Source organism: Asterias rubens, chromosome 17 (genome assembly GCF_902459465.1).
Source record: "Asterias rubens chromosome 17, eAstRub1.3, whole genome shotgun sequence".
NCBI lineage: Eukaryota > Metazoa > Echinodermata > Asteroidea > Forcipulatida > Asteriidae > Asterias > Asterias rubens.
Genome location: NC_047078.1, coordinates 7808254 through 7835642, shown reverse-complemented (window position 1 = coordinate 7835642; position 27389 = coordinate 7808254). Strand labels below are relative to the sequence as shown.

The 27389-nt window shown below is 37.3% G+C and overlaps 1 protein-coding gene across 1 annotated transcript in view; it reads right to left on the bottom strand.

Annotated features, from left to right (window-relative positions):
• Window positions 1-27389, bottom strand: part of LOC117301758 (fibrillin-1-like) — a 111843-nt gene that overhangs the window by 7249 nt on the left and 77205 nt on the right. The window contains exons 22-41 of the mRNA XM_033785779.1: window positions 27257-27379; window positions 23387-23482; window positions 21752-21871; window positions 20660-20758; window positions 18915-19034; window positions 18191-18307; window positions 16907-17098; window positions 16436-16528; window positions 15879-15974; window positions 13574-13663; window positions 12266-12358; window positions 11337-11429; window positions 10411-10503; window positions 8940-9032; window positions 6646-6753; window positions 5650-5748; window positions 4681-4848; window positions 3443-3583; window positions 1569-1667; window positions 398-496 (exon numbers count right to left, since the gene is read on the bottom strand). Of these exons, the coding sequence (XP_033641670.1) occupies window positions 398-496; window positions 1569-1667; window positions 3443-3583; window positions 4681-4848; window positions 5650-5748; window positions 6646-6753; window positions 8940-9032; window positions 10411-10503; window positions 11337-11429; window positions 12266-12358; window positions 13574-13663; window positions 15879-15974; window positions 16436-16528; window positions 16907-17098; window positions 18191-18307; window positions 18915-19034; window positions 20660-20758; window positions 21752-21871; window positions 23387-23482; window positions 27257-27379 (2232 nt within the window). The remainder of the gene's footprint in view (window positions 1-397; window positions 497-1568; window positions 1668-3442; window positions 3584-4680; window positions 4849-5649; window positions 5749-6645; window positions 6754-8939; window positions 9033-10410; window positions 10504-11336; window positions 11430-12265; window positions 12359-13573; window positions 13664-15878; window positions 15975-16435; window positions 16529-16906; window positions 17099-18190; window positions 18308-18914; window positions 19035-20659; window positions 20759-21751; window positions 21872-23386; window positions 23483-27256; window positions 27380-27389) is intronic.

Here is a 27389-nt window from a genome sequence, read left to right as displayed (position 1 = left end):
GCAGCACCTCTGCAACTAATATTTTAAGGGTACACTTTCTACTATCAATACCTTCAAACGGTACAAGTTTAATATAAATCTTTGGACATTGTGTTTTGTGTTACAAAAAGTACCCAAACCCTTCAAGCAGATGTGGGTTGATTATATTCAATTATTTTAGTTTCTTCAAATCTTTCTTCAAATACATGTAATTATTATTATTAGCATAGATTTGAAACCTAATAGTTGTATTGGAACTTCTTGTCCACATTTTTTCAGTTTTCTTAATTTTTCATGATTTTTCATGAGTTTCCTCAAAAAATTTGTAAATAATTTGTGTGACTTCTTATCCACAATCTCACATAACTAATTGACTAGGACCAATAAAATAAAATAAAAGTATGAAAGAAGTTCTCACTAGCGATCTGACAGAAGCTTCCCACATATCCAGGTTGACAAACGCAGCTTCCGTAGTCGCATAAACCTCCATTCAGACATCGGATCGGACAGTAGCTTACTGGCAAGACAAAGTAACACAAAGAAGGCATTAATAATGACAAGAACAAAAATCTTCATAGATGTTAATTTTGCATCGGGGATAAAAGATATTATTTGGTTTTACCATTACACCGATGTGTGTGAGCACTGAAAACTCAGTACAAAATATATCATGATGTGGGAACTCAACACCCAAACTCTTGGACTCTGATAATGACGGTATGCCCGATCCCATGTAAAGCATAATCAGTTAACTAGTGCAGTTCTCAGTCCAACACAATCTAGTAAAAACAACACCCAAACTTTTGGAATCTGATTATAGTAGTACGCCTTATCCCATATACAGCATGATCAGTTCTCAAGTGCAGTCGTTCAGACCAACAGAATCCAACAAAACACGCAGTTGGATTTGGATGGGTTCAGAACAGTTTTGATGTAAGAATTTTTTCGCCTTTTTTAATCTCTGTCTGTTTTATAGGATTTGAGGCATTGCATGGTGAGGTATCAATATATATTTGGTTTGCGGTAACACCATGTGTGTATCTACTTGCCAGGTAGAGTTTGTTCTTAGAGAACTGTCTTGCTTAATTCTACTACCGCGGAGTAGATTGTTCGGGTGTTCGGGAGACTTCTCAGTTCTGAAAAGAACTGTCCTGCTTATTAACTATTACCCGGGCGGATGGTATAGAAATAGGCTGGGACTACTACTTTAGCTTATAATAATAAAATAATAAAAAGACTTGTAATGCGCACATATCCACCCTGCTGGGTGTTCAAGGCGCAGTAAAACCAAAAACAAAACAAAAACAAAACACAACACAAAGAAAAACAGACACAACAAAATTAGTCATTGAAAACCTGTGAAATAAGAATTTTGCAGTACAAAGACAAGATCGAAGATTAAGGGATAGGATCTTAATTAACTGTACTACCGCGGAGTCAGTTCTTAGGTTGGTCTCAATGTTTCGACTAGCTTGCTCTAGTCATCGTCTAGTCATGTCTGTTTTGTCTGTTTAAATAAATTTGTTGTGCTATTTTATATTGCGCTGTTGGATGTTGCTGAAATAAAATTTAAAGAAAAAGTAACTTACATCTTGTTTCACAGAAATCTCCAGTGTAGCCGTTTGGACACATACAGACATTGCCGTGACATACACCACCATTGATGCATATAGGAATACACGTTGAGGCTGTAACCAAGATAGAAAAATAACAAGAGTATAATCTGTTTGATTTTGAAAAATTGACTAGAGTGGGACTCGAACAAATGACCTCCGGATTAACAAGTTGGCGCTCTACCAAATAATAATAATAATATCTTGTATTTAATATAGCGTCTCACATACAACAAATCTCAAAATTCTGTACAGTTTTTACATATTAAGCTAAAAAGAGATGATTGTTTGGCTGTTTGATTTTAACTTGCATTTTCTCTCATCATTTATTTGTTTCTCTGTTTCATCACAAACCGCTGTGGTCTTGATGAAATGGCGGTATATAAAACATTTTTGTATGTATGTATGTACATTTATGTATGTATGATGTTTTGACCCTAGCAGAGTCTTTCTCAAAGGCTTTTTCCATCAAGAAAAACTCTGTTAGGGTCGAAAACGTCAAGCCATTAACTATTTTTTGCATGTATACAGTAGGTCTTTTGGTTTGTAAACAGTTTGCAGTGGTTAATTCTATTTTCTCATTTTCTCATTTCCATAAACATGATACACTGACACTGCTCTAGAATTGCAAAGGTCGTGGGTTCGAATCCCACCCGAATAAAATGCCTGTGGGGGTTTTTTTTTCACAGGACTCACGAAAGTACTGAGTATACAGTGCTACACACATCGGTGTATATGGGCAAACCCCCCCCCCCCCAAAAAAAAAAAAATAAATAAAAATTAGTATTCTTTATCCCCGATGCAAATTTAACATCTATTAAATGATACACTGAATTCAATAGTATGTTTTGTAACGTTTTGATCTGTTTCGTTAGATGTTTGGTTTTAATGTTTTGTTTCATTTCGATTCAATGTGATTTCCAGTAGTGTAAACATGCGCTTCATTAACATTCATTATTCAGCTGTTTTAATACCAGCATTCCTTAAACTGTCTTTCGTACTCACTGTCCGTAAAACAAAATAATCAATTCTAGAATCGTTTTCTTTAAATTTTAAATATCGGGATACTTTAGCGACAACAGTTGGCATACCACTCACCTATCTTTTTTCTATTGTGACCCTTGAGTGGTTTGACCGCTATCGTCTAAAACAATCGCCATTACCACCCTAATGTAAAACACTTTTTAGTGTTCATTTTATGCTATTTTGTGTGCATTTAACGTGTACACAGTTTAAGGCACTGGACACTAAAAAACCTTACTTGTAACAAGTAAATGGAGAGCATTTGATAGTATAAAACATTGTGAGAAACAGCTCCCCCTGAAGTAGTATAGTTTTAGAGAAGAGGTAACTTCTCACTTAAGTATTTGAATTTGATTTTGAGACCTCAGAATTAGATTTTGAGGTCCTGAAATCAAGCATCTGAAAGAACACAACTTTGTGTGACAAGGGAAATTTTTCTTCCATTATTCTCTCGCAACTTCAACCACCAATTGAGCTCAAATGTTCACAGGTTTGTTATTTTATGCATATGATGAGATAAACCAAGTGAGAAGACTGGGCCTTTGACAATTACCAATAGTGCCCAGTTTCTTTAAGGATGGGTGACTCTAGGTATTGACCCAATTAACCTGACGTCATCATCAGAATAATCTTGGATGCGCCACACTGTTGGGCAATGTCATTGTGCGTCATTAAGCGAAGTGCGCATTTTAGGCGACACGGCGTTTACATGTAAACATATCGCCAACCAAAATGATGAGCGTGCCACAGTCACCGGGTGAGACGTGCATGCAAGTGGTCAATGTGAGTGACACTGCAGCAGTCTGTCCTATTTTGGTTGTACTTACGATAGACAATTAAGGACAGAGTAACTCTAGGTCCGTTGGTGACACTACAGCGGTAGTTTCCGATATCTTCAAGCTGTAGATTCCTTACGATCAGTAACGATGTATTCGGATAAATCAGCTGCTGAGAGAATCTTCCTTGGGCTGAGCAAAAACATTAATAAAACAATTTTAAAGGAACATTACAGAATTGGTAAGAAACAAAAATCGTGAAGATTACAGATTTACATAAAACTTACACGGTCTAATGATGATGATAGTTGAAAACATCCCTTGAAATATTTCTGTCTGAAATGTCATGTTTGATGAGAAATAAATAATCAACATGTAACTTCGCGTTTGGAGTTTATTGCTCAGTGAGTTTTATTAATTTTTATTTTGGCATCGATCCAATGCAAAATTTGTGATCGGTTTTTCACTATTCTCTCGTGACCCAGATGGCCGATTGATCTCAAACTTCTACAGGTTTGTCGGTTTATGTATATCGTATATTAAATAAAGTGCTTACACTGCCAGCAAGTGTTTTGTTAGCAAAAACCAATTCTGTAATGTTCCTTTAAAGAAATTTTACTTGCATTGAATACAAATTTTCAGATTCATAACAAAACTGCATCTTTACTTCAACTTTTGCACAAAGAAAACAAACAAATTAAATGGGATCAAAAACCTTTAAAAAAATAATCCACAATGAATTTTATCTTTCAGTGTGGTCTGGTAACACCGACCAAACAAATTTTGACCTGTAATTTCACAAACTGGGCTTATAATTTTACTTCAATTTTTGCACAAAGAAAACAAATCACTGAAACAGTTTGAATAGACAGATTAATTTTAAATGTGATAAAGGCACTGGACACATTTGGCAATTACTCAAAATATATACTACCGTAAAAAAAAATTACTCGGTAACAAGCAATGGAGAGCTGTTGATTGTATGACAAATTGTGAGAAACGCCTCCCTCTGACGTAACATAGCTTTTGAGAAAGAAGTAAATTCTCACTCAACAAATAAAATACTTCAGCTGAAGCCTTTTATTATGCATCTGAAAGCACACAAATTTGTGCAAAAAAGGTGTTTTTGCTTTAAAAAATTTTTTCACAACTTCGATGACCCATTAAGCCCAAATTTTCACAGATTTTTTTATCTTACGCAAACTGTATGTTGGGATACACCAAGTGAGAAGACTGGTCTTTGACAATCACCAAATGTGTCCAGTGCCTTTTAAGTATTTGTGACTAACCATTTTCTACCAGTTCAACTTGTTCGTAACTGGGACTGGGGTAGTACCAATATGGAGAACCGTCAACCTTTGATGAGTTTGTTTCACAAATATAATACACCGTCGTTCCTTCAATGTTCTTGCCTCCTGTCTGGTAGATTCTGATTGGTAGAATCAATGGCTGCAGATCTAAATAGACCAATCAAAACAAAGAATACGTAATTACTTAGAAACCAAAGCTTTGAACGGACATGATTTAACAAATACAAAGTGAAAGACTTCACAAACTTGGAACCAAATACTGTCTTAACAAAAGCAAAAATGTGTTTAAACAAAACTTTTAATATATTTCATTCAAACCAGTTGATGCAATGATTCAAGTATATTGAAATATAAATAAAAAAGAATGCTACAATTTATATTCTTGGTCATTCGCGACACTTGTGTCCTTGAGCAAGGCACATCATAATTGCTTCTCTCCTCCCAGGTATAGAAATGGGTATCGGCAAGAGCTGGGGAGTAACTTGCGATGGATAGGCATCCTGTCCAGGAGGAATATAAATATTTTCAGTCAGTTAAAGGAATTGGGTACTTTTTGTAACACAAAAAACAATGTCCACAGATTTAAATTAAACTTACACTGTTTGGAGATAATGATAGTAAAAAGCGTACCTTAAAAAATCACTTGCTGAGGTGCTGTAGTTTTTGAGAAATTAGTAAAACAATGTCATGAAAATACAGTATCTAAAGGCTAAATATTTTCATGACATTGTTTTAATCATTTCTCAAAAACTCCAGCACCTCAGCAAGTGATATGTTTTCAGGGAAGCTTTCTACCATCATTATCTTCACACTGTTTAAGTTTGATGTAAATCTGTGGACAAGGTGTTTTTTGTCCTACAAAATTTTAATGCCAAGGAAACCGTATATAACAACCACCCTAATGAGTCATATGGGCTCGGAACAGACTTTACTAGAATTTCTACTTACAGTTATACTGACAGAAGGAACCATAGTAGTTCTGTGTGCAGTAACATTTAGAACTCAAACATGATCCTCCATTCTGACAGTCTGGTATGCAGTCTTGCACTAAATAGGGAAACATCAAATTAAAATAAATTGTATTGTATTTGCACACATTTATTTTATTGCTGCCCTACATGTGTTTGTTAATTATACTCAAATTATGAGTAGTTTACAGTAATACTTAACTTAGAATATGAAAACAAATGAAAGTTCACAATGATTTAGATAGTTATATATATTAGGAAGCTTAAAGTAGGACAACAATTAGGTGAAGGTGAAGCAGAGGCTTTTGTGCCTTAACCTATTGACAAACAAACAACAGAAAATACTATACAGAAGACAGAAAACACACGACAGACTAGACAAACAGAACACACGACAGAGGCTAGTATATGATGGTGAGTATGTTAACAATATACTTCAAACCTACGAATAAGCATCAAGAAGTTGTTTTTTACATTTTCTTGTGAAGGCACGAAGAGTGATTGAAGATTTAATTGAGTAACTCAAACCATTTCCAAGAAAAAGCACTACATCTACATCTATGATAATACACCTGTCAAAGCCTTTTCAGCATCTAGACAAGGTGAGCAGACAATGAAGAAATTTAAGTTTAAGAAGTGGGAGGAAAACCCCAGAGAATTATTCCAGGGAAAACCCACGCAGTCAAGTATGGACTGAAAACCCAACCACATACATTGTAGTGCCCCCAGTAGGATTCGAACCGGTTTCCAGAGGTGGAAGGTGAGGCAAGACACCACTGCACCAAAATGACTTCCCTAGGTAGAATTAGCGATCACTTTCTTATTATGAAGGTGTGACATAACTAGATTTGGGCGATATTGCTTTTTTAAACTCACGAAAAATCGTGATATTGGAAAATTTGATGATATCGAAATTAATTTTTGAAGTCATAAAATTACAACATAATTTAATTTACTAAGACCCTCTGGTACTTACTAAGTGCCTGAACGGTACATTGTGGTCCAGTGAAGCCTTCGAGACAAACACATCTACCCTCAGAGCAATATCCACCGTTGAAGCAATTGACGTCTTCGCATCCACCAACTAAAACAACAAAAGATGACAATAAATTAGGAACGAAAAAGCACGGTGAGTGACTCAGCGTGTAATGGTACTTTTATTTGCTATCACGTGACGGACAATCCTCCAATCAAATGGCAAGGATCTGCTTGGGTGTTATATAATATAAAATATTGTGAGAAACGGCTTCCTCTGAAGTAATGTAGTTTTCGAGAAAGAAGTAATTTTCCACGAATTTGATTTCGAGAGCTCCGATATAGAATTTGAGGTCTCGAAATCAAGCCTCTGAAAGCAAGCAACTTTGTGCAACAATAGTATTTTTTCTTTCATTATTATCTCGCAACCGATTGAGCTCAAATTTTAACAGGTGTGCTATTTTATGCATATGTTGAGATACACCACCTGTGAAGGCTAGACTTTGACAATTACCAATAGTGTCCAGTGTCTTTAAGGTATTGCATAGCGAGGTATCAATATTTGGTTTGCGGTAACACCAAGTGTGTATCTACCTGCTGGGTAGACGATGTTCTTTTAAGAACTTGTCTTGCTTTATATTCTACTACCACAGAGTAGATTGTTGCGGAATGAGGGAGACTTCTCTCCTGCAGACGTCTCGCATCAGAAATGTAAGTGAACAAATCATAAATTTGTAGAGAAAAGGAAACTGAAATCGTTTTACGTAAACACGAATGTTCTTAAGCTTTTTTATTAAAGTACCATTCAGTCTATTTTAAAGACACTGGACACCTTTTGTAATTGGCAAAGATCAGTCTTCTCACTTGGTGTATCTCAACATATGCATAAAATAACAAACCTGTGAACATTTGAGCTCAATTGGTCGTCGAAGTTGCGAGATACAGATGCTTGATTTCGAGACCTCGAAATCTAATTCTGAGGTCTCAAAATCAAATTTGTGGAAACTACTTCTTTCTTGAAAACTACGTCACTTCAGTAGGAGCCGTTTCTCACAATGTTTTATATTATAACACCCCTTACAAATATTCTGCCTTTTCATTGGTTTAGAGCGCGTCACATGATATGTCTTAGTTTTACTAGACGGCGGCCGTGTGATAGTGCATCTTTTTACCCACCTCGAACCCAATCAGTTGTGCACCTGTGTAGCTGCAACGCGCGTACGAATGTTACGTGAACGAAGACGATAAATAGTCTGTTGGGGTATTATAAAACAAATATTGACTGCTTTAACTTGTGCTATGGTTAAAACTATGACTCCCACGGTGATTCCCGGACAGTTCCATAGAACGCTCCAGGGATCACCTCGGGAGTCTTAGTTTTAACCATAGCACTCGAAGCAGTCAATATTTGTATACTATCAACCTCTCCCTATTACCCGTTACTAAGTAAGGTTTTATGCTAATAATTATTTTGAGTAATTACCAATAGTGTCCACTGCTTTTTAAGTTTTTGTTGTATCCGTTTAATTCCCTCTCCCAATTTAGTTCTAAGAAACTCCAGGATTGTTGGAGCTGACGTTAAAGGCATGCGGGAGACTATGGAGAATTGCATCATTACTCAAGCCAATAAGGGTGCATTCGATTAGCTTCCCCATGTCCACCTGGCGGTGCTCATTTGGGTGAGCCCCTGACAAGAGCTAATTGAATCATCACTCACCCTCTCGTGGTGACATCATGCAACTCGGGCCAGCCCCAAGTGACCCGTTCCACAAGCAGGGCACTGGGGGCTGACCCGGGTGAGCCCCTGGAATGACGTCAAAGCTATTCGAACGCACCGGGGGCAGACCGGGTCGACCCAGGGAAGCTAATCAAACGTACAGTGTGTACCCTAAGATTATTTGTAACCCCAGCCACCCTCTGCATCCTCAAATTATCCAAAATCGCTCAGACAGGGTCCGACAACTATGTATAAAGACCAACAGATTTAAGGACTCCTTTCTGCCAGTGCAGTTTTAAGCTTAAAGCTTTTTAATAGTAGATAGTCGAGATAACTTTCTATTTTTTGGGTACTTTTTAAATGCTCTTAAAAAAAAATTCTATTACTTCCACCAACTCGGTTACATATATCTGTGTATTGTCATTTTTCTCCTTGTCTATTGTTGCTACGCCTTTCTTGGATGTAATGTAGTCTCCTTTACACAGGGAAGACAAATTTTAAAGTCTTTTATCATGACATTAAATATGTTTAATCTTTAATCTTGAATGGGACTTTATAGATGAAGTAATGCAACTTACATAGGATTTCACAGTATGGTCCGATGAAACCATAAAGACACTGGCAGATACCATCCACACATACACCATTGTTTTGACATATCAGCAGACACTCTAGAAAAATGAGAAAAAAAAGATTTAGCTGTTGCAAACTGCTTACCAACCAAAAGGACCTATTCTATAAAAACCATAAATAGAATGGCTTGACGTTTCAACACTACCAGAGTCTTTCTTAAAGGAACATTACAGAATTGGTTAGAACAAAAATGCTGAAGATCACAAATTTACATAAAACTTACACGGTAGTAGAAAACATCCCTTGAAATATTTCTGTCTGAAATGTCATATTTGATAAGAAATAAATAATCAAATTTTCTCCTGTGGAGTTTATCGCTCAGTGAGCTTTTTAGTATTTGGTTTTTTGCAACGATGTCATGCAAATTGTGCATTTGGTTTTTCGCAATTTTCTCGTGACCTAGATAGCTAATCGATCTCAAACTTCTACAGGCTTGTCAGTTTTTGTATATGGTGGATTACATGGTGGATTACATAAAGCGATTACACTGACAGCAACTGTTCCTTTAAAGACTCTGAAAAAGACTCTCCAAGGGTTGAAATGTCAGGCCATTAACTATTTTTTACACAAGAAAAATAAGTCACAAAAAAACAAATACATTCATGGTTTGTATAAATTTGTGCTTGTACGGCGCCATGAGCGTCATACTTGACGGACCTGAGCGCTCTATAAGAGGCCACTATTATTATTATTATTATTAGTTAGTACAGACTCTGCCATCTCTGTCAAGTTCCTTGACTGCATAGTATATATTCACAGTTAAAATTTCAATTCATTAAAAAGGGAACCCAGGTCGAAATTCCAGTTGAACCTAGTTAAACAGGGTTTAACTGGAACTAGTTGAAACAAGTTGATAAACTAGTTAAACACAGTTAAAACCAGTTGGTTTAATATGGAAAATGGACAGAAACCAACTGGTTTATAATTTAAACCTAGTTGAACACAGTTAAACCTAGTCCAAACCAGTTGGTTAATATGGAAAATGGACGAGTTTGGTCACTTTCCAGTTGAACCAGTTGACCCCAGTTAACTAGGTTCAACTGGAATTTTGACCTGGGAACAGCCTACTTTTTTCCTTTCAGCCTGTTTGGTTTACTTTGCACCATAACTACAATACATCAAAGTGAAATTAATCTGAAAATCCTTGATACTATTGAAAGCTGCTGTACTTGTAACCAAGAAAGTTTTCATTTGATGACACTGCTCTAGAATTGCAAAGGTCGTGGGTTCAAATCTGACCCAAGTAATATGCCTGTAAATCTTTTCCCGCAGAGCTCGGGTAAGTACTGAAATACTAAAAACCAAATTGTATGTGCTTTATCCCTGATGCAAATTTAACATCTATTAAGTTTTTATTGCCATCAATTTTAAAGTGATTACCAAATGTATACAGTCCTTGTTTAAGAACTACTTTACCTCTTGTTTCACACAGATCACCAGAAAAGCCCTTGATGCAGTTACACACACCATTTTCACAAGTTCCACCATTGACACATCTTGGGCTGCACACTGTAGGAACAAACACACAAGGTAATGAATAATAAGAAAACCCTAAGAATAATATCTCGGAAAACTGACATTGTCCATACAACTCAAATGGCAGCCTGCTTAAATTGTCTCAAAGCAGAGATACTGTACATGTACACACAGAAAACTAAACAAGACCCAATTTCATGGCTCTGCTTACCGCCGAATTCTGCACTTACGATCACCATGCTCCGCTTGACCGCAAGGGCTTAAGCTATAGTTCCCTTCGAACCCGTGAAATACGCTTGACCTAAGCACAGAATTCCCTGCTTTCGCATGCGCCTATTCTTTGCTTACGGTATAAGCAGAGCCATGAACGTGGGCCCTGACTGCATTCTCAGATGATCAAACTAATTACAAGAAAGAGTGGGGTTTATATATTACCTCCAAGTTGACAATATAGAATTCCCTGCTTTCGCATGCGCCGATTCTTTACTTACGGTAAGCAGAGCCATAAATGTGGGCCCTGACTGCATTCTCCGATGATCAAACTAATTACAAGAAAGAGTGGGGTTTATATACTACCTCCAAGATGACAATATAGAATTCCCTGCTTTCGCAAGCGCCAATTCTTTACTTACGGTAAGCAGAGCCATGAATGTGTCCCTGAGTGCATTCTCAGATGATCAAACTAATTACAAGAATGAGTGGGGTTTATATATTACCTCCAAGTTGACAATATAGAATTCCCTGCTTTCGCAAGCGCCGATTCTTTACTTATGGTAAGCAGAGCCATGAACGTGGGCCCTGACTGCATTCTCAGATGATCAAACTACATGTAATTACAAGAAAGAGTGTTTTTTTATATATATTACCTTCAAGTTGGCAATTTTCTCCTTCGTAGTTTGGAGTACAACGACAGTTTCCAAAGTTACACACTCCTCCGTTCAAACAAGGTTGTTCACAATCTACAGTAAGAAATCAATGCAGAATAACAAGTCATTAATGTAGGATTTGAGGCATTGCATGGTGAGGTAACAATATATATTTGGTTTGCGATGACACCATGTGTGTATCTACTTGCCAGGTAGAGTTTGTTCTTAGAGGACTGTCTTGCTTTATTCTACTACTGCGGAGTAGATAATCGGGGGTTCGGGATACTTCTAAGTTCTGAAAAGAACTGTTCTGCTTTTTAACTATTACCCGGGCGGATGGTATACATGTAGAAAAAAAGGCTGGGACTACTACATAAGCGTATAGGATCGAGATTAACTGTACTACCGAGGATTCAGATCTTAAATTGGTCTCAATGTTTCGACTAGCTTGCTCTAGTCATCGTCAGGTCATTAATGCTTACTGAAAGTACATTATAGTGCTTACGTTAACAAAATTCTTTATTTTTTGGTTAAAATTTCAAGTTCATCAAGGCCCAGTTTCATAAAGTGTGTTAGCATAAAAAAAATACAGACAAATCTTGCTTTGCAGAAACTCATTACCACCCAAAATTGACATTGTTGCAACTGGTGGCCCACTCATTTTTTGCTTAGCAAGAAAATTTGCGTTTCAGTTTTAGATGTGCAAAGAAAAACCCAGAAAATATTTCCAGGGAAAACCCCTGCAGTCAGGTAGGGACTGAAATTCCGATCCATGTAGTGCCCTCGATGTGATTCGAACCAGGGTCCTTGAGTGCATTTTGGCGACCCCAACCAAAGCCCAACCAACTCAACAAGTCGGTTACCGGTTGGTCTGAACAGAATCGTCACCGCGCTCAACCGAACACATGATAAAGGTCTATTACATGTACCTCTGTTTTCACAGTAATCTCCAATGAATCCAACGGGGCAGACACACGTTCCATTCATACAGGTACCTCCGTTCTGACAGGGAATACGGCACTCTAAAATAACAATGAAAAGGAGGAACATCAAATCAACATTGCAAAGTCTGAAATGAGGAAGGCAGTGGTAGCACAAAGACTAAATACATAAAGAAACTGCATGAGTTTTTGTAGCAACAACTACTTCATCAGATGCAATGAATCCAGGGATTAGACTACAGGACTTGCAATCACAAGGTTGTAGGTAAGAACTCCCAAAGGTATATTCTAATTTCACAGTGACTCGAATAAGTATTGTCATCTAGTTACTGGATCATAATTTCTTAATTTGTGCAATTCATAATCATAGAATGATTACAATGTTTGTATGAGAGAGATTGGCTGTTGCCGGCTTGGTGTTGATATCCCACTTAGTTTGCCAAGTTCCCTTGATGGGAAGATCAATTAAACAAACAAACAAACAAACAAAGGAGACAAGCCCAGTATATGCAAGAAAGAAAAGGGTGAATGAATCCCATAACAAAAGGTGAAGTAAGTGACTAGACATCTAAAAGCAAGAACCCAAACTGAAACCTAGATAAATCAAAGTAAATCTCAACGGATGTTAATTTTGCAACCAATATGTGTAACACACTGTACACTTATTTCCTTTCATTTAATAATTCTGGTTGTGAAGCCAAAGACTCTCAGAAAAGTGAACTTAAAACCCAATAAAGAGAAGACAATACAGGAAGTTTCAGTTTTAGATGTGGGAGGAAAAACCCATAGAATTATTCCAGGGGAAAACCCATGCAGTCAGGTAGGGACTGAAAACCCAATCCACATAGTGCCCCCGGTGGGATTCGAACCGGGGTCCCAGAGGTGAAAGTGCTGGAGAATGTAATATACTTCAGACATTTAAAGGCACTGTACACGTTTCGTAATTGTCAAAGACTAGTGTTCTCACTTGGTGTATCCCATCATAAGCATAAAAAAAACAAGCCTGTGAAAATTTGTGCTCAATCGGTCATCGAGAAAATGATGAAAGAAAAAACACCCTTGTTGGACGAATTTCAGATAGGAATAAAAGACTTCTAGCTAGAAGTCTTTTATTATTTTAGTGAGAAACTACCTTTTTCTCAAAAACTTCATAGGGAGTCGTTTCCCACAATGTTTTATACGATCAACAGCTCTGCAATGCTCGTTACCAAGTCAGTTTTTAAGTTAATATTTGTTTTGAGTAATTACCAAACGTGTACCTACCCTTTAACAGAGATATGTTGATTATTCTCTTACCTCTTTCATTGCAATCCTCTCCTATGAATCCTCTGTTACATCTGCAGACACCGTTATCACAGGCTCCATTCACACACGTTGGTCGACATACTACAAATATCAATCAATCACATTTATACATTACTCATATTCAATTATAATAACATTTGTTGTCATAAACAAAGTGATAAAATACAAGGTTTTATATAACACCCAAGCCGATCCTTGCCATTTGATTGGAGGATTGTCCGTCACGTGATAGCAAATAAAAGTACCATTGCACGCTGAGCCACTCACCGTGCTTTTTCGTTCCACCCGAAAAGTACTATTGCACGCTGCCAGCGTGCAATGGTACTTTTTGGATGGAATGAAAAAGACGAGTAAAAACATCACTGCGTGCGCGTGTCTTTGTAAGAATAATATTAGTAAAATTACTAATACTAGCATTCGGATTCTACAATTAAAAATTGTAGGCCTACGCTTTGTTTGTTTTGAAAGTTGTATCTTTCAATAAAAATGACAAATATCTACTTGGATGTTATATAAAACAAATAATGAATGTTTATGAGTGCAATGGTGCGAATATGTTCATTCGTTGAAAGCTGGAATGTTCCATTCAACTCGGCTCCGCCTCGTTGAATAGAACATTCCATCTTTCAACTCATGAACATATTCGCACCATTGCACTCATAAACATTCATTATGTGTATATTAATGAACAAAATAGAAAAAGTTAATTGGTTTGAACAGTCTCCCTGATCCACCAATAGACCTTAACCACGCTGTCACAATCTTGGTAATGTTCCCTGTTTCTAGAACAGTAATGAATGCTAACATTCAATGCGCAAACATGGCACCAGACTATTATTTTGTCCCGCCTCAGTTTGGTTACAATGAGTTGGAATGGAGTAAAATCAAGATGGCCACACCGTGAAAAAGGTCTATTGTTTCTATATTCACAGAAAAAATATTTCTGGGGGGAAAACAAAAAAATTCTGACTTAATCATGTTGGCTACCGGCTGTAGAAATATTTGGGAGGGGTAAGTGTTTGAAGTTGTTAAGAAAACGGCACTGCACACTTTACCAGTTAACATTTGACTGCAGGGTTTGTAACTCAAAACTTTTACTGGACTAGATAGTTTGTTACAAGACCAGGGCCCAACTTCATGGCTCTGCTTACCGTAAGCACAGAATCGGCGCTTAGGAAGCAGGGAATTCTGTGCTTACGGCAAGGGTATTTCACGGGTTAGCGGCGAGTTTGGGCTTCTGCGTGTGCGTACTTCCTGTTACTAGGCATTCTACGCTTACAAGGCTAGCGTAGAATTGCGGCGCTTGCACGTAAGCGGGGAATCGCGATCGTAAGCGCAGAATTTGGCGGTAAACAGAGCCATGAAATTGGGCCCAGAATCACAATAAGAAGAACACTATCTACGCAGATAGTGAGCTGTTATTGGAACAAGCACTAAGAGAACATTTATCTTTATGTTCTTACGGGTAATACTTTAATGCCTTTCAAATGCCTTTTCAATTCTATATCAAAGTTTTGAGCTACAAGCCTGCAGTCTGGTGGATTTTTCCTCCAAATTTGCGTCTGTCAACTGGTTAAGTGTGCAGTACCCGCTGCCAAAACATAGGATTTGAACTGCCTCTAGCTACTGGGCAAACTCGGTAGTCTAGTTGGTGAGACACTGCTCTGGAATTGCAAGGGTCGTGGGTTCGAATCCCACCCGAGCAACATGCCTGTGATATTTTTTCACAGGACTCGGGAAAGTACTGAGTATACAGTACTAACACACATCAGTGTATGGGTAATAACCAAAAATAATATCCTTTAATTCTGTTTAAAGGCAGTGGACACTATTGGTAATTACTCAAAATAATTATTAGCATAAAACCTGACCTGGTTACGAGTAATGGGGAGAGGTTGATAGTATAAAACATTATGATAAACGGCTCCCTCTGAAGCAACGTAGTTTTCGTGAAAGAAGTAATTTTCCACGAATTTGATTTTGAGCTCTCAGATTTAGAATTTGAGGTCTTGAAATCAAGCATCTGAAAGCACACAAATTCGTGTGAAAACGGTGTTTTTATTCTCTGGTCTTTGACAATTACCAATAGTGTCCAGTGTCTTTAATACTAAACAGAATTGAAAGATATTTGCATTTATCAGTTTAAATTAAAAATTCAGTCAAGTGTTAGTGTTCCAAAACACAACAGCACCGGACTTGTACGGTCTTGAGTTTATTGGTAGGAGGTTAAAATCACTGGCCTTAGGTCGGTGGTCCAGTGATATTTTCGAGCCCTGATTGAAGTACATGTACTTGCCTTTGATCTGACAGTAGTCACCAAGGAATCCGTCCTCACAGTAGCATACTCCATCATTACCACATGTTCCATTATTTAAGCAATCTCGCTTACATGCTACAATAAAGGGTAAACAGAAATCATTATCATAGCTTTTGATTACTATAGTCTTTGAAGCATTTTTATACCTTTTGTACATGTACATCAAGTTTTTGGCCATGACATGAATCCCTACTCACTGTGAATGAAGATGTATGTTATATAATTTACCTGTAGAAGTTACAGCCTCATTAGTCGTCGAGTTTTTTAGAGAAATAAGGTGAAATTCACAAAGCAATGTTGACAGAAAAGCTGCGTAATCCGTTGAACATGCTAAAATAATTTTTGCAAAATTGTTTTACTCATTTCTCAAAAAATTCAGCACCTCAGCTAGTATTATTTTCTACCATCATTTTCGTCAAACCGTGTAAGTTTAATGTAATTCTGTGGCCATTTTTGCTTTGTGTAAAACAAAAAGTACCCAAGCCTTTTCAGGCTTACTATGAAGGCTTATCCCATGAGTCAATTTAAAAGCTTACCTTTGTATTGACAATAGTAGCCAGTGTGTGTATCTGGACATAGGCAAGCACCTTCACTGCATATACCAAGATTCAGACAAGATGGTCTGCAAACTGCACGTAAAACATCAAAACATCAATAAGGTAATTCATTCATTCATTAACAAAATTTACAAAACTAAAAACAAAACAATGGGAGACCTTTGAACGCTAGGTGGCAGCAGATGTACCAGGTAAATTTCCATTGTGTACGTAGTTCTGAGCATGCGTTTATAAATTACCAAGAGCAATTGATTTCTTTCTATGTGTAAATTTAGAGCAAAATAAGTTATAAAGGCAGAGTTTGTCCTGAACTTTTCAGTGACTAGACACAGGACCAGTGTCCACTATTAGCTTCATAAAAAACACCACAGTTCAAAAGGGACTTTACAAATACTGCAAAGAAGTAACAACTTTCAACTTTCAACTTTCACATTTCAACTTTCAACTTACCTTGAGTCTGGCAAAACTCTCCACTGAAATCTTGCGTACATTGGCAGATACCCCGTATACATATCCCACCATTAGCGCATGGTTGATCACATCGTTTAGGTAGACTACAATCTGCACCGATATACCCGATGGTACATTCACAATCTCCTCCTTGGCAAACACCAAACTGGCATGGTGGAATACACGGCAAATCTGATGAAGAAAAAAAATGCAAAAGATTAACTATGATCAGTATTTTGTTTAAATAGATGTTAATTTGCATTTTAAAGGCATATTACTCTCTGGTGGGATACAAACCCACAAATTGCCTCTGGCTACCTAGAAATCTCGGTGGTCTAGTTGGTAAGACACTGTTTTAGAACTGTAAAGTTCGTGGGTTCGAATCTCAACCGAGTAAAATATGCTTTTGACTTTTTTCACATAACTCAGGAAAGTACTGAGTATACAGAGCTTATACAAATCTGATGGAGAGAAAAAATAACAAATAATTATTAATATCCTGTTGCAGGCCTCAATATAACTTATGGCACCCACAGAAATGACTGGAGTCCCCTCTGCAAAGTTCCAAAACAAATTAAAAAATTTCCTCATAGAAGTGCCGTTGTTCGACGTTTTGATCTGTGTCCTCTGATCGCTCTGGACTCAGCTGTTCAAACCCGAGAATCACCAAAAACCATCCACGCTCCTAGCATATATGAACTCATTCAACATTGAAACTATAATAATTATAATAATTTGGGATGCTTATTATCCTTACTCGCAGCTAAGAGCTGAATTACAAAGGACGAGGCTACAACGTGTTCGAGAAGCAGGCATGCAAGGGCGCCTTTGGCTGCCAGGCACATCAACCCATTATGACCACGGAGCACAGCCAGAGATTGAAAGTGTTTGATTTTTCGCGAGGGAGGAAAACTGAATGGTCTGGAAAACCCTTGTGGCACAGCAGAGAACCAACGCAACCAACCCTACATATGCTAACATACAGTAGAGTCCAGAGGTGCGCTTTCACGGTCATAACCAATAACTGTTTCGGTTGAGTTGGCCATTGGTTGATCATTGGCCAATGAGCAAAACAGTTATTGCTTTACGACCACTAAAAAGCACCCAAGCCTTCTCCAGAACACAAAACAGATCGAAACAAAAAAAAAAGGCTTTTTTCTCAGAGCCACCACTACTCACAAAGAGATTTCACACTGTGTCACCACAAACCTTACTTACTTAGTACTTTCCACCGAGCGTAGCCTGAAGTCTTATCTTAGAGTCTATAAGGAACATTATATTTACCAAGACATGATCGTCGATCAGGGGCGAGTCTCTTTCCTTCAGGGCACAGACACTGGTAGCTGCCTGGGATGTTTTCACAGTCATACTCACAGTTGGCAAGCGGACATTCATTTTTATCTGAAATCAAATACAATAACGATCATTTTATTTCTTCAAAATAAAGAGGGGAATAATATTCTGAACAGTTATGTTCAATAATCCTCCGCGACTATGCATCTTCTAATCCATCTTAAGATGGCATACATTTGGTAATCTCTCTTAAAATTCATGATAACACAAATCTTTGGTGAGAAGTCTATAACAGCGCTTTGCTTGATGGTAAAAAGCTTTTTGAGAAACATTTCACATCGCATTAATATGGTTATGTGAAAGTAACAAGTTTTTTGGGGGGCCCAACAATATTATTCTAATACACTTCTCAAATTGTGTATTCCTATTACAGAGTATTCTTTATGGGTGTGCATATTTTTATAAATTTGTTATGTGTTTTTATAAATGTTATTGTTTTCTGTGGTATATTGGTATATCTTGTGCAATTTTTACATTTTAAGATTTTATATGTGGCTGTACAATTGGATTTTAATCTTCGTGTAATTTTTATACTTGACGAATAAACAATTAAATTAAATTAAATTAAATTAAATTAAATTAAACTCAATTAAATTCAATCTCTTTGGATTTTAAGCGATATCTTGAGAACTTGAGAACTTCTTATCTATCTTACCTACACACCGTCTGTCATCATTAGCTAGCATGAAACCAGGAGGACACAAACATTCAAATCCACCGTAGTAATTATTGCACTGGAAGCCGCATCGGGTTGCATTCTCACACTCATCAATATCTGGGAATAATAGAAAATACATATACATGTACAAATCTCATATTAGAAACTATCCACCATCTAGGCCCAACTTCATAGAGCTGCTTATGCAGAAAAAAACTGCTTAAATAATCCCTGCTAAGCAATATTAAGCATATGCCATTCACAAATTGTACATGTGACATGGTGTTTTGGCTGGTAACCTTATTTTAGTTAGCATAGTTTTGTTTTTCTTAGCTTAATTTGAATTTGAGCCCTGGCTTCATACTGTAACAGTAGTACCAATCAGTCTCCATAGTGTGCCAGCATAGGGCACCAGGGCACAGGGCACCGGGGCACAATTTCATGAATCTTTTAAATCCATTTGACACTTTCGGTACAGAAAAAAAAAATAAAAGTTCACAGATTTACAAATAACTTACAGGGTTTACAGAAGGTAATGGTGAAAGACTTCTCTTGAAATATTACTCCATGAAATGCTTTACTTTTTGAGAAAACATTAAAACAATATCAATTCTTGATATCGAGAATTACAGATTTTTTTTTAAACACATGTCATGACCCGGCGAAACATGCGGTAACAAGGGTGGGTTTTCCCACTATTTTCTCCCCACTCCCGAGACCGATTGAGCCTAAATTTTCACAGGTTTGTTATTTGATATAGAAGTTGTGATACACGAAGTGTGGGCCTTGGACAATACTGTTTACCGAAAGAGTCCAATGGCTTTAAGCTGAAAATTATGTTCTGCTCAGCAAATTTCTTGGCTAAGCATGAAATAAATGATCGTGGCACCATTTAGGCAATGGTAACTGTATGGTGTTCTGGCGTCAATTCTATAAAGCTGTTAAGCAGAAAATTCTGCTATGCAAATTTCTTGGCTAAGCATGAAATAAATGATCGTGGTACCATTTAGGCAATGGTAACTGTATGGTGTTCTGGCGTCAATTCTATAAAGCTGTTAAGCAGAAAATTCTGCTATGCAAATTTCTTGGCTAAGCAAGAAATAAATGACCTGGGTACCATTGCGGCAATGGTAACTGTATGGTGTTCTGGCGTCAGGGCCCAATTTTATAAAGCTGTTAACCAGAAAGTTCTGCTATGCAAATTCCTTGGCTAAGCGAGAAAAGATTGGTTACAGTCGCAGCAATTGTAACTGTATGACATTCAGGCTGGTAACCAATTTTTGGCAAACAATTTTTTTTTTCATGCTAAGCAAGATTTTGTGCTAACATGTTTAATAAATCTGTGGTCGATTTCACAAAGAGTTAGGACTAGTCCTAGCTTAGGACTAATCCTGAGAGATATAGCTAGTCTTAAGTTAGGATAAGTAACTTGTCCTAAGTCAAGACTAGTCTTAACTCTTTGTGAAATCCACCCCCGGGCCCTGGTGTGGATTTCACAAAGGTACATGTAGTCCTAACTTAGGACTAGTCCTAGGCAATGCTATGAGATAGGATCAGTCCTAAGTTAGGATGAGTTACTGGTCCTAACTTAGGACCAGTCCTATCTCTTAGCATTGCCTAGGACTAGTCCTAAGTTAGGACTACCTTTGAGAAATCCACCACAGGAGCACTTGGGCTAATTAGACTAGGTTATGTGCGCTTGTACTAATACATGAACCTGGAACCTTGACTCTTTTACTCACCAATGATACAGTTGTCTCCAGTAAACCCTTGAGGGCAGAGGCAGGTACCAGATCTACAAGTTCCTCCATTTAGACACTCTGGAAGGCACGCTGATGAGCCTACAAAACAATTAATATTCATAACGTCATGAATTATTCATATCCTGACTGGAAGGCACTCTGATGAGCCTACAAAACAATTAATATTCATAACATCATGAATTATTCATACTCTGACTGGAAGGCATTCAAACAACCCTACAAAACAATTAATATTCATAACAATATGAATTATTCATATCCTGACTGGAAGGCATTCAAACAACCCTACAAAACAATTAGTATTCATAGCATGATGAATTATTCATATCCTGATGTGAAGGCAGTCCAACAACCAACCTGAAGATAAAATATCCATCATTTCATGAATAATTCATACCCTGATCATAAGATTACACCAATCAGCAGTCTAGAAAGGAGTCACAAGACCTTAGTATTTATGAGTTACAATGTACTCAACACAATTTATTTTAATAACACAGGAATTGCCCGAGGATTCCAAATTCTGCCAAGTTGACCATTCCCATAACAACGATTAACAAGGATTTAGTCATAACCAATTTACATGACTTGGTATTTTTACTGCTTTAATATTTCTACAATGAAGCTTTAAAGGGAGTGTACATCATGTACACATTTGGTAATAACTCAAACTAATAACAATAACAAATTTAACCGGTAAAGAGCACTGGAGAGCAATTGATACCATAAAACGACACCCTTTGAAGTAGTGTAGTTTTAGAGAAAGGGTATTTTCCAACCAAAGAATTGAATCTCAAGGCTTCAGACATGAAGCTTTTCTCTGGCATCGAAAAGCCATCAATTTTATGCAATGGGGGAGGTTTTCTTGTTCATTATTTTCTCACAACTTCGATGACCAATTGAGTCAAAATTTTCACAGGTTTGTCATTATATGCATATAATTAGAAACACCCAAGTGAGAATACTGGTCTTTAACAACTACCAAAATTAAACTCTGCCTTTTAAAAAAACCCATTCCTGAGCATATAAACAAAAATAGTCAAGGCAAGAAAATTTCACATAAATGCTTACCTTCACATGTCCGTTGATCATCACCCAGCATAGTCCCATCCGGACATACACATTCATAACTACCATATCGATTAAGACATTGATATGAGCATGGGTTGTTCTGTTTACATTCATTGATATCTAGTAGGGGAAAAAAAATTAATTTTGAGGTTAAACAAAATGTTCAAAGGGTAAAAGGTTGTCTAAAATGCATTTATTTTTCAACCTACAGGAATCAAATATCTCTTATAGACTCCTGTATTTTTATTGTGTTTTTTTATTTTTAATTCTTCAGACAATACAAAAATTATAAAAACACGCAGAGGTCGTCCAGGAAAGCAGAAGTAAAAAAACATGTCATCAAAAAAAGATGTGCCTTGCAAGACCTTGCTCATAAAAAGGCTAAACATTTATGTTTACATTTATATTATCTGTTGTCGCAACGCTTTCCAGATCTGGTTAGGGACTGTTCCGTGATTTTTAGGGTTTTTTTTGGCGCAACTCTGGGTCTTTTGCCCTGTTACTTTATATTAGGGGTCTTGTGTCAGTTGTGCAATTTAATGTTTTCTGTGTTTTAGTTGAATTACATTTAACTATCTTTTCATTGTATTAACTGACAAATTGTAAATTTAAGACCGCAATTCATTTTTTTTTTTACTGCCAGTGTTTTTATGTTTTTTTTATATAAACCATTAATAATAAACTTTACATTACACAGAAATCTAAATTGTAGTTCCCAATACTGTACTTCCCAATACCAGAAGAAATTGTTGAGATTTTTCTCAAAAAATTCAAATGTTAGGTTTGTCTGTTTAATAACTGCAGTATAAACAAGGAACACAAACAAATCACAACAAATCGGCCATCATACAGGATATGGGTTCGAGTCCTGGGTGTGGAGCTTGTGTCCTTGGGCAAGATACTTTACATAGTTGCTTTGTTCTTTCGAATGGGACATTAAGCCATATGCCCCGCGAACTAGGAACCCCCCCCCCCCCAAAAAAAAAAAAAAAAATAGAAGAGAAAAAAAACTATCATGGAAGGGAAGGGGTTAACCCTGGTGTTTCTGGATCACATAGCAAGCATTCTTGTTTACAGGTTTCCTCAGGCTTGCGAGCTACAGTGAATAAGTTCACTTATGAGGCATCTGTCGTTTCATTACCAGAAATATATTGGTGGTCTAGTGGCAAGACATCTCTGCTCTAGCAATGCAAATATCTTGGGTTCGAAACCATTCCAAGTAATTTGCCTATTGACCCAATTCACCTGACGTCATCATCAGCGCGCCATACTGGTGGGCAATATCACTCTGTGTGTTATTTATTAAAGTGCGCATTTTAGGCGACGCAGCGTTTACACATAAACCTATTGCCCACCAATATGGTGAGCGTGGCACAGTCGCCGTGTGTGACGTGCATGCAAGAGGTCAGTAGGTTTTTTCCCAGAGACTTCAAGAAAGCACTGAGTATACATTGCTTAATACAGATTGGTGTGCAGGTAGAAACAAGTTATATTCTTCATTCAACTTAATGGAAAATCAACAAATTTGGAAGAAATTGGGAAAAAATATTTTTAAAATAAAAGAAGAAAAAAAGAAAAGAAAAAAAATAACTAAAAATGTAATAAATATAATAATATTAATAGCGTGTTTTTTACCTTGTAGACATGTAGGCCCAGTGAATCCTTCAGGACATACACATCGTCTATTGACGCAGGTTCCATTGTTATTACATGGTGGGTTACAAGTCACACCTAATCAAAATAGAAACCCAGGGTCAAAAAAAATCATTTAATATAACCACAAACCTTTTCACTTACATCAATAAAATCATTTAAGTGAAGACATACATGTACATGTACATGTAGCTTAAAGACACTGGAAACTATTGGTGATTACTCAAAATAGTTATTAGCGTTAAGACTTACTTGGTAACGAGCAATGGAGAGCTGTTGATAGTATAAAACATTGTGAGAAACAGCTACCTCTGAAGTAAAATAGTTTTTGAGAAAGTGGTAATTTCTCACTAAAATATTAAAAGACTTCAGGCCTGAAGCGCCTTTTATTAGGCATCTGAGAGTACATCTGTGCAATAAGGGTGTTTTATCTTTCATTGTTCTCATGCAACTTTGATGACCGATTGAGCCCAAATTTCCACAGGTTTGTTCCACAGATTTTATATGTATTATGTCGGGATACACCATGTGAGAACACTGGTCTTTGACAATTTCCAAAGATGACCAGTGCCGTGAAAGAATGATGCAGATTCCTCCTTTATGGAATACAATCAAGCAAACTCGAACCTGCTATGAATTAGTCCTTAAAAACTGTGTTAAACAAGATACCATAATAGTTTTCATGGTGTATGTTTAAGTATTAGTTTTATCTAGTGTGTACAAACTTATTCTTTAAAGACAATGGACACTATTGGTAATTGTCAAAGACTAGTTTTCACAGTTGGTGTATCTCAACATATGCAAAAAATAACAAACCTGTGAAAATTTGAGCTCAATCGGTCGTGAAAGTTGCCAGATAATAATGGGGGGAAAAAAACATCCTTGTCACACGAAGTTGTGCGCTTTCAGATGCTTCATTTCGAGACCTCACATTCTAAATCTGAGGTCTCGAAATCAAATTCGTGGAAAATTGTTTCTTTCTCAAAAACTACATTATGACAGAGGGAGCCGTTTGTCACCATGTTTTATACTCTCAACCTCTCCCCATTACTCGTTACCACGAAAGGTTTTATGCTAATAATTATTTTGAGTCATTACCAATTGTGTCCACTGCCTTTAACTACATGTATGTTGTGTCCCAATTGTAGAACCGGCCTAATTACAGTTTGGCCCTGACCAACTGCAGTTAGGCCTGACCAACTGCGAATGAGCCTAACCAACTGCAACTGGGCCCGCCCAACTGCAAATGGGTCCGCCCAACTGCAAATGGGCATGCCCAACTGCAAATGGGCCCGCCCAACTGCAAATGGGCCTGCCCAACTGCGCATGGTTCTGCCCAACTGCGCATGGTCCTGCCCAACTGCAGCACAGTTGTTGTTGGTGTTACATTGGCAGCCAATAGCAAACTAGCATTCTACCCATGTTTAGAGAAACAGCTCCCTCTGAAGTAACGCAGTTTTTGAGAAAGAAGTAATTTCTCACTAAAGTATTTGAATTGATCCGAGGTCTCGAAATAAAGCATCTGAAAGCACACAACTTGTGCGACAAGGGTGTTTTTTCTTCCAATATTCTTTCTCAACTTCGACGTCCATCAAGTTCAAATTTTCACAGGTTTATTTTATGCATATGTTGGGATACATCAAGTGAGAAGACTGGTCTTTGACAATTACCAAAGGTGTCCAATGCCTTTAAAGACAATGTAAACCATTGGATGACCCAACCCTTTTAAATTTAAGCATGATCTCCTGAATTTTCCAAATGGAGTTAATAGCCTGATGTTTTGGCCCTAACAGAGTTTTTCTGATTGGTTAGCAGTTTGCAAAACCTTATTCCAGATTCTCATCTCCTAAATTTGTAAAAAATATTTAATGATGTTTTGACTCTAGCAGAGTCCTTACTGACCATAAAGATATTTAGCCTATGCTCAAACTGTGCTAGGGTCCAAGCGTAACAGTTTTTTCCTTTTGGTTGGTAAACTGTCTGCAACAAATTAAATTTTCTCATCTTCTAAAGTTGTAAATAAATAATGGCCTGACAATTCGACCCTAGCAGAGTCTTACTCGAAGGCTAAAGATATTAAGCATTTAAAAAAACTCTGCTAGGGACCAAGCATATAAAGGCCATTTACAGTTTTTACATTTGGTTGGTGAGCTGTTTGCAACAAATACTATATTCAAAATTTGTACAAAATAAATACAGGGCCTGACAGTTCGACCCTAGCAGAGTCTTACTCGAAGGCTGAATGACAAAACAACAAACATTTAGCCTTTGAGAAAGAAGGGTTGAAACGTCAGGCCATTAAAGGGAAGGTACATGTACACGTTTGGTAATTACTCAAAACAAATATTAACTTGAAAACTGACTTGGTACAGGCATTGGAGAGCTGTTGATAGTATAAAACATTGTGAGAAACGGCTCCCTCTGAAGTAGCATACATTTTGAGGAAGAGGTAATTTCACACTAAAATAATAAAATACTTCTAGCTAGAAGTCTTTTATTCCTATCTGAAAGCACACAAATTCGTCCAAGCAAGGGTGTTTTTTCTTTCATCATTTTCTCGCAACTTCACTGACCGATTTTATGCTGATGATGGGATACACCAAGTGAGAACACTCGTCTTTGACAATTACCAAACGTGTACAGCGCCTTTAACTATTTTTTGCATTTATACCATCTGTCCTTTTGGTTGGGGTACATGTAAGTTGTTTGCAACAGCTTGTTACAATTTCACATCTTCTAAAGTTAGTACATTCAAATCTTGAGGGAGAGGTGAAATGCACTGGAGTCTAGCCAAGGTGTATGGTTAAAGGTCTTGGTTGTGGCACATGTGTCCTTTGAGCAAGACACTTAACCATAATTGCTTCATCCTCTGTATGGGATGTAAAGCTGGAGGTCCTTTTTGTTATGCGCCTTAAAGAACCCTGTCACTTCAGAGAAACAGATAACCATGTGTTTTAAATATCACCATAGTAATTTGTATTGTGACATCACATTTCATAGAGCTGCTTAAAGAAACACGTTGCCTTGGATCGGTCAAGTTGGTCTTTGAAAAGCGATTGTAACCGTTTGTTATAAAATGCATATGATTAGAACTTTTACAGTAGAATATAATGATCCACACAAGTATCACTCGAAATTGCGTGGTTTTCCTTTTACCTCGTCGACAAACATGGTCGGCCAGTTATGGGAGTCAAATTTTTACGCCGACCGCGTTAGTTCGCAAAGTAAAAGGAAAACCACGCAATTTCGCGGCAAATGTGTGTGTGGACCTTTGTATTCTACTTCTAAAACATCTTTCTAACCATATGCATTTTACAACAAATGGTTATAAACGCTTTTCAAAGACCAACTCGACCGTTCCAAGGCAACGTGTTCCTTTTAAAAGTAGACAAAAAATGCTTAAGATTTTCCGATAGGTAAAAAAAAAGCAGGATACCAGCCATAAATTGTACATGTGGCATGGTATTTTGGCTGGTAACCTTATTCTGATAAGCATAATTTTGTTGTGCTGAGCTACTGTTTACACGTAAGCAGCTCGATGAAATTTGGCCCTGGGTTGTTTTTACAAAGAACTTAGGACTAGTCTTAGCGTAGGACTAGTCCTAGGAGATAAAAACTTAAGGCTAGTCCTACATGTAAGTTAGGACGAATAAATCGTGCTAACTCCAGATAAGACTAGTCTTAACTCTTTGTGAAATCCACCCCTGGTCCTGTATTCGCTGTTCACTTTAAAAGGAAATTAAATGATTTCCGACTTTATTTATACAGTCTAAGCCCATAGGCAAATCCTGAATAAGCCGTTGTGAAATACTCTTTTTAAGTTTGCAACAACACATTGTCTAGAAGTCCTACCTGAACAAGAATGGCCATCTGGGTTGAGTGTCGCTCCCCGTGGACAGAAACACACGTAGCTTCCATATGTGTTACGACATATATGCTCACAGTTCCCATTGTTGAGTGCGCATTCATTCTTATCTGTAACAAA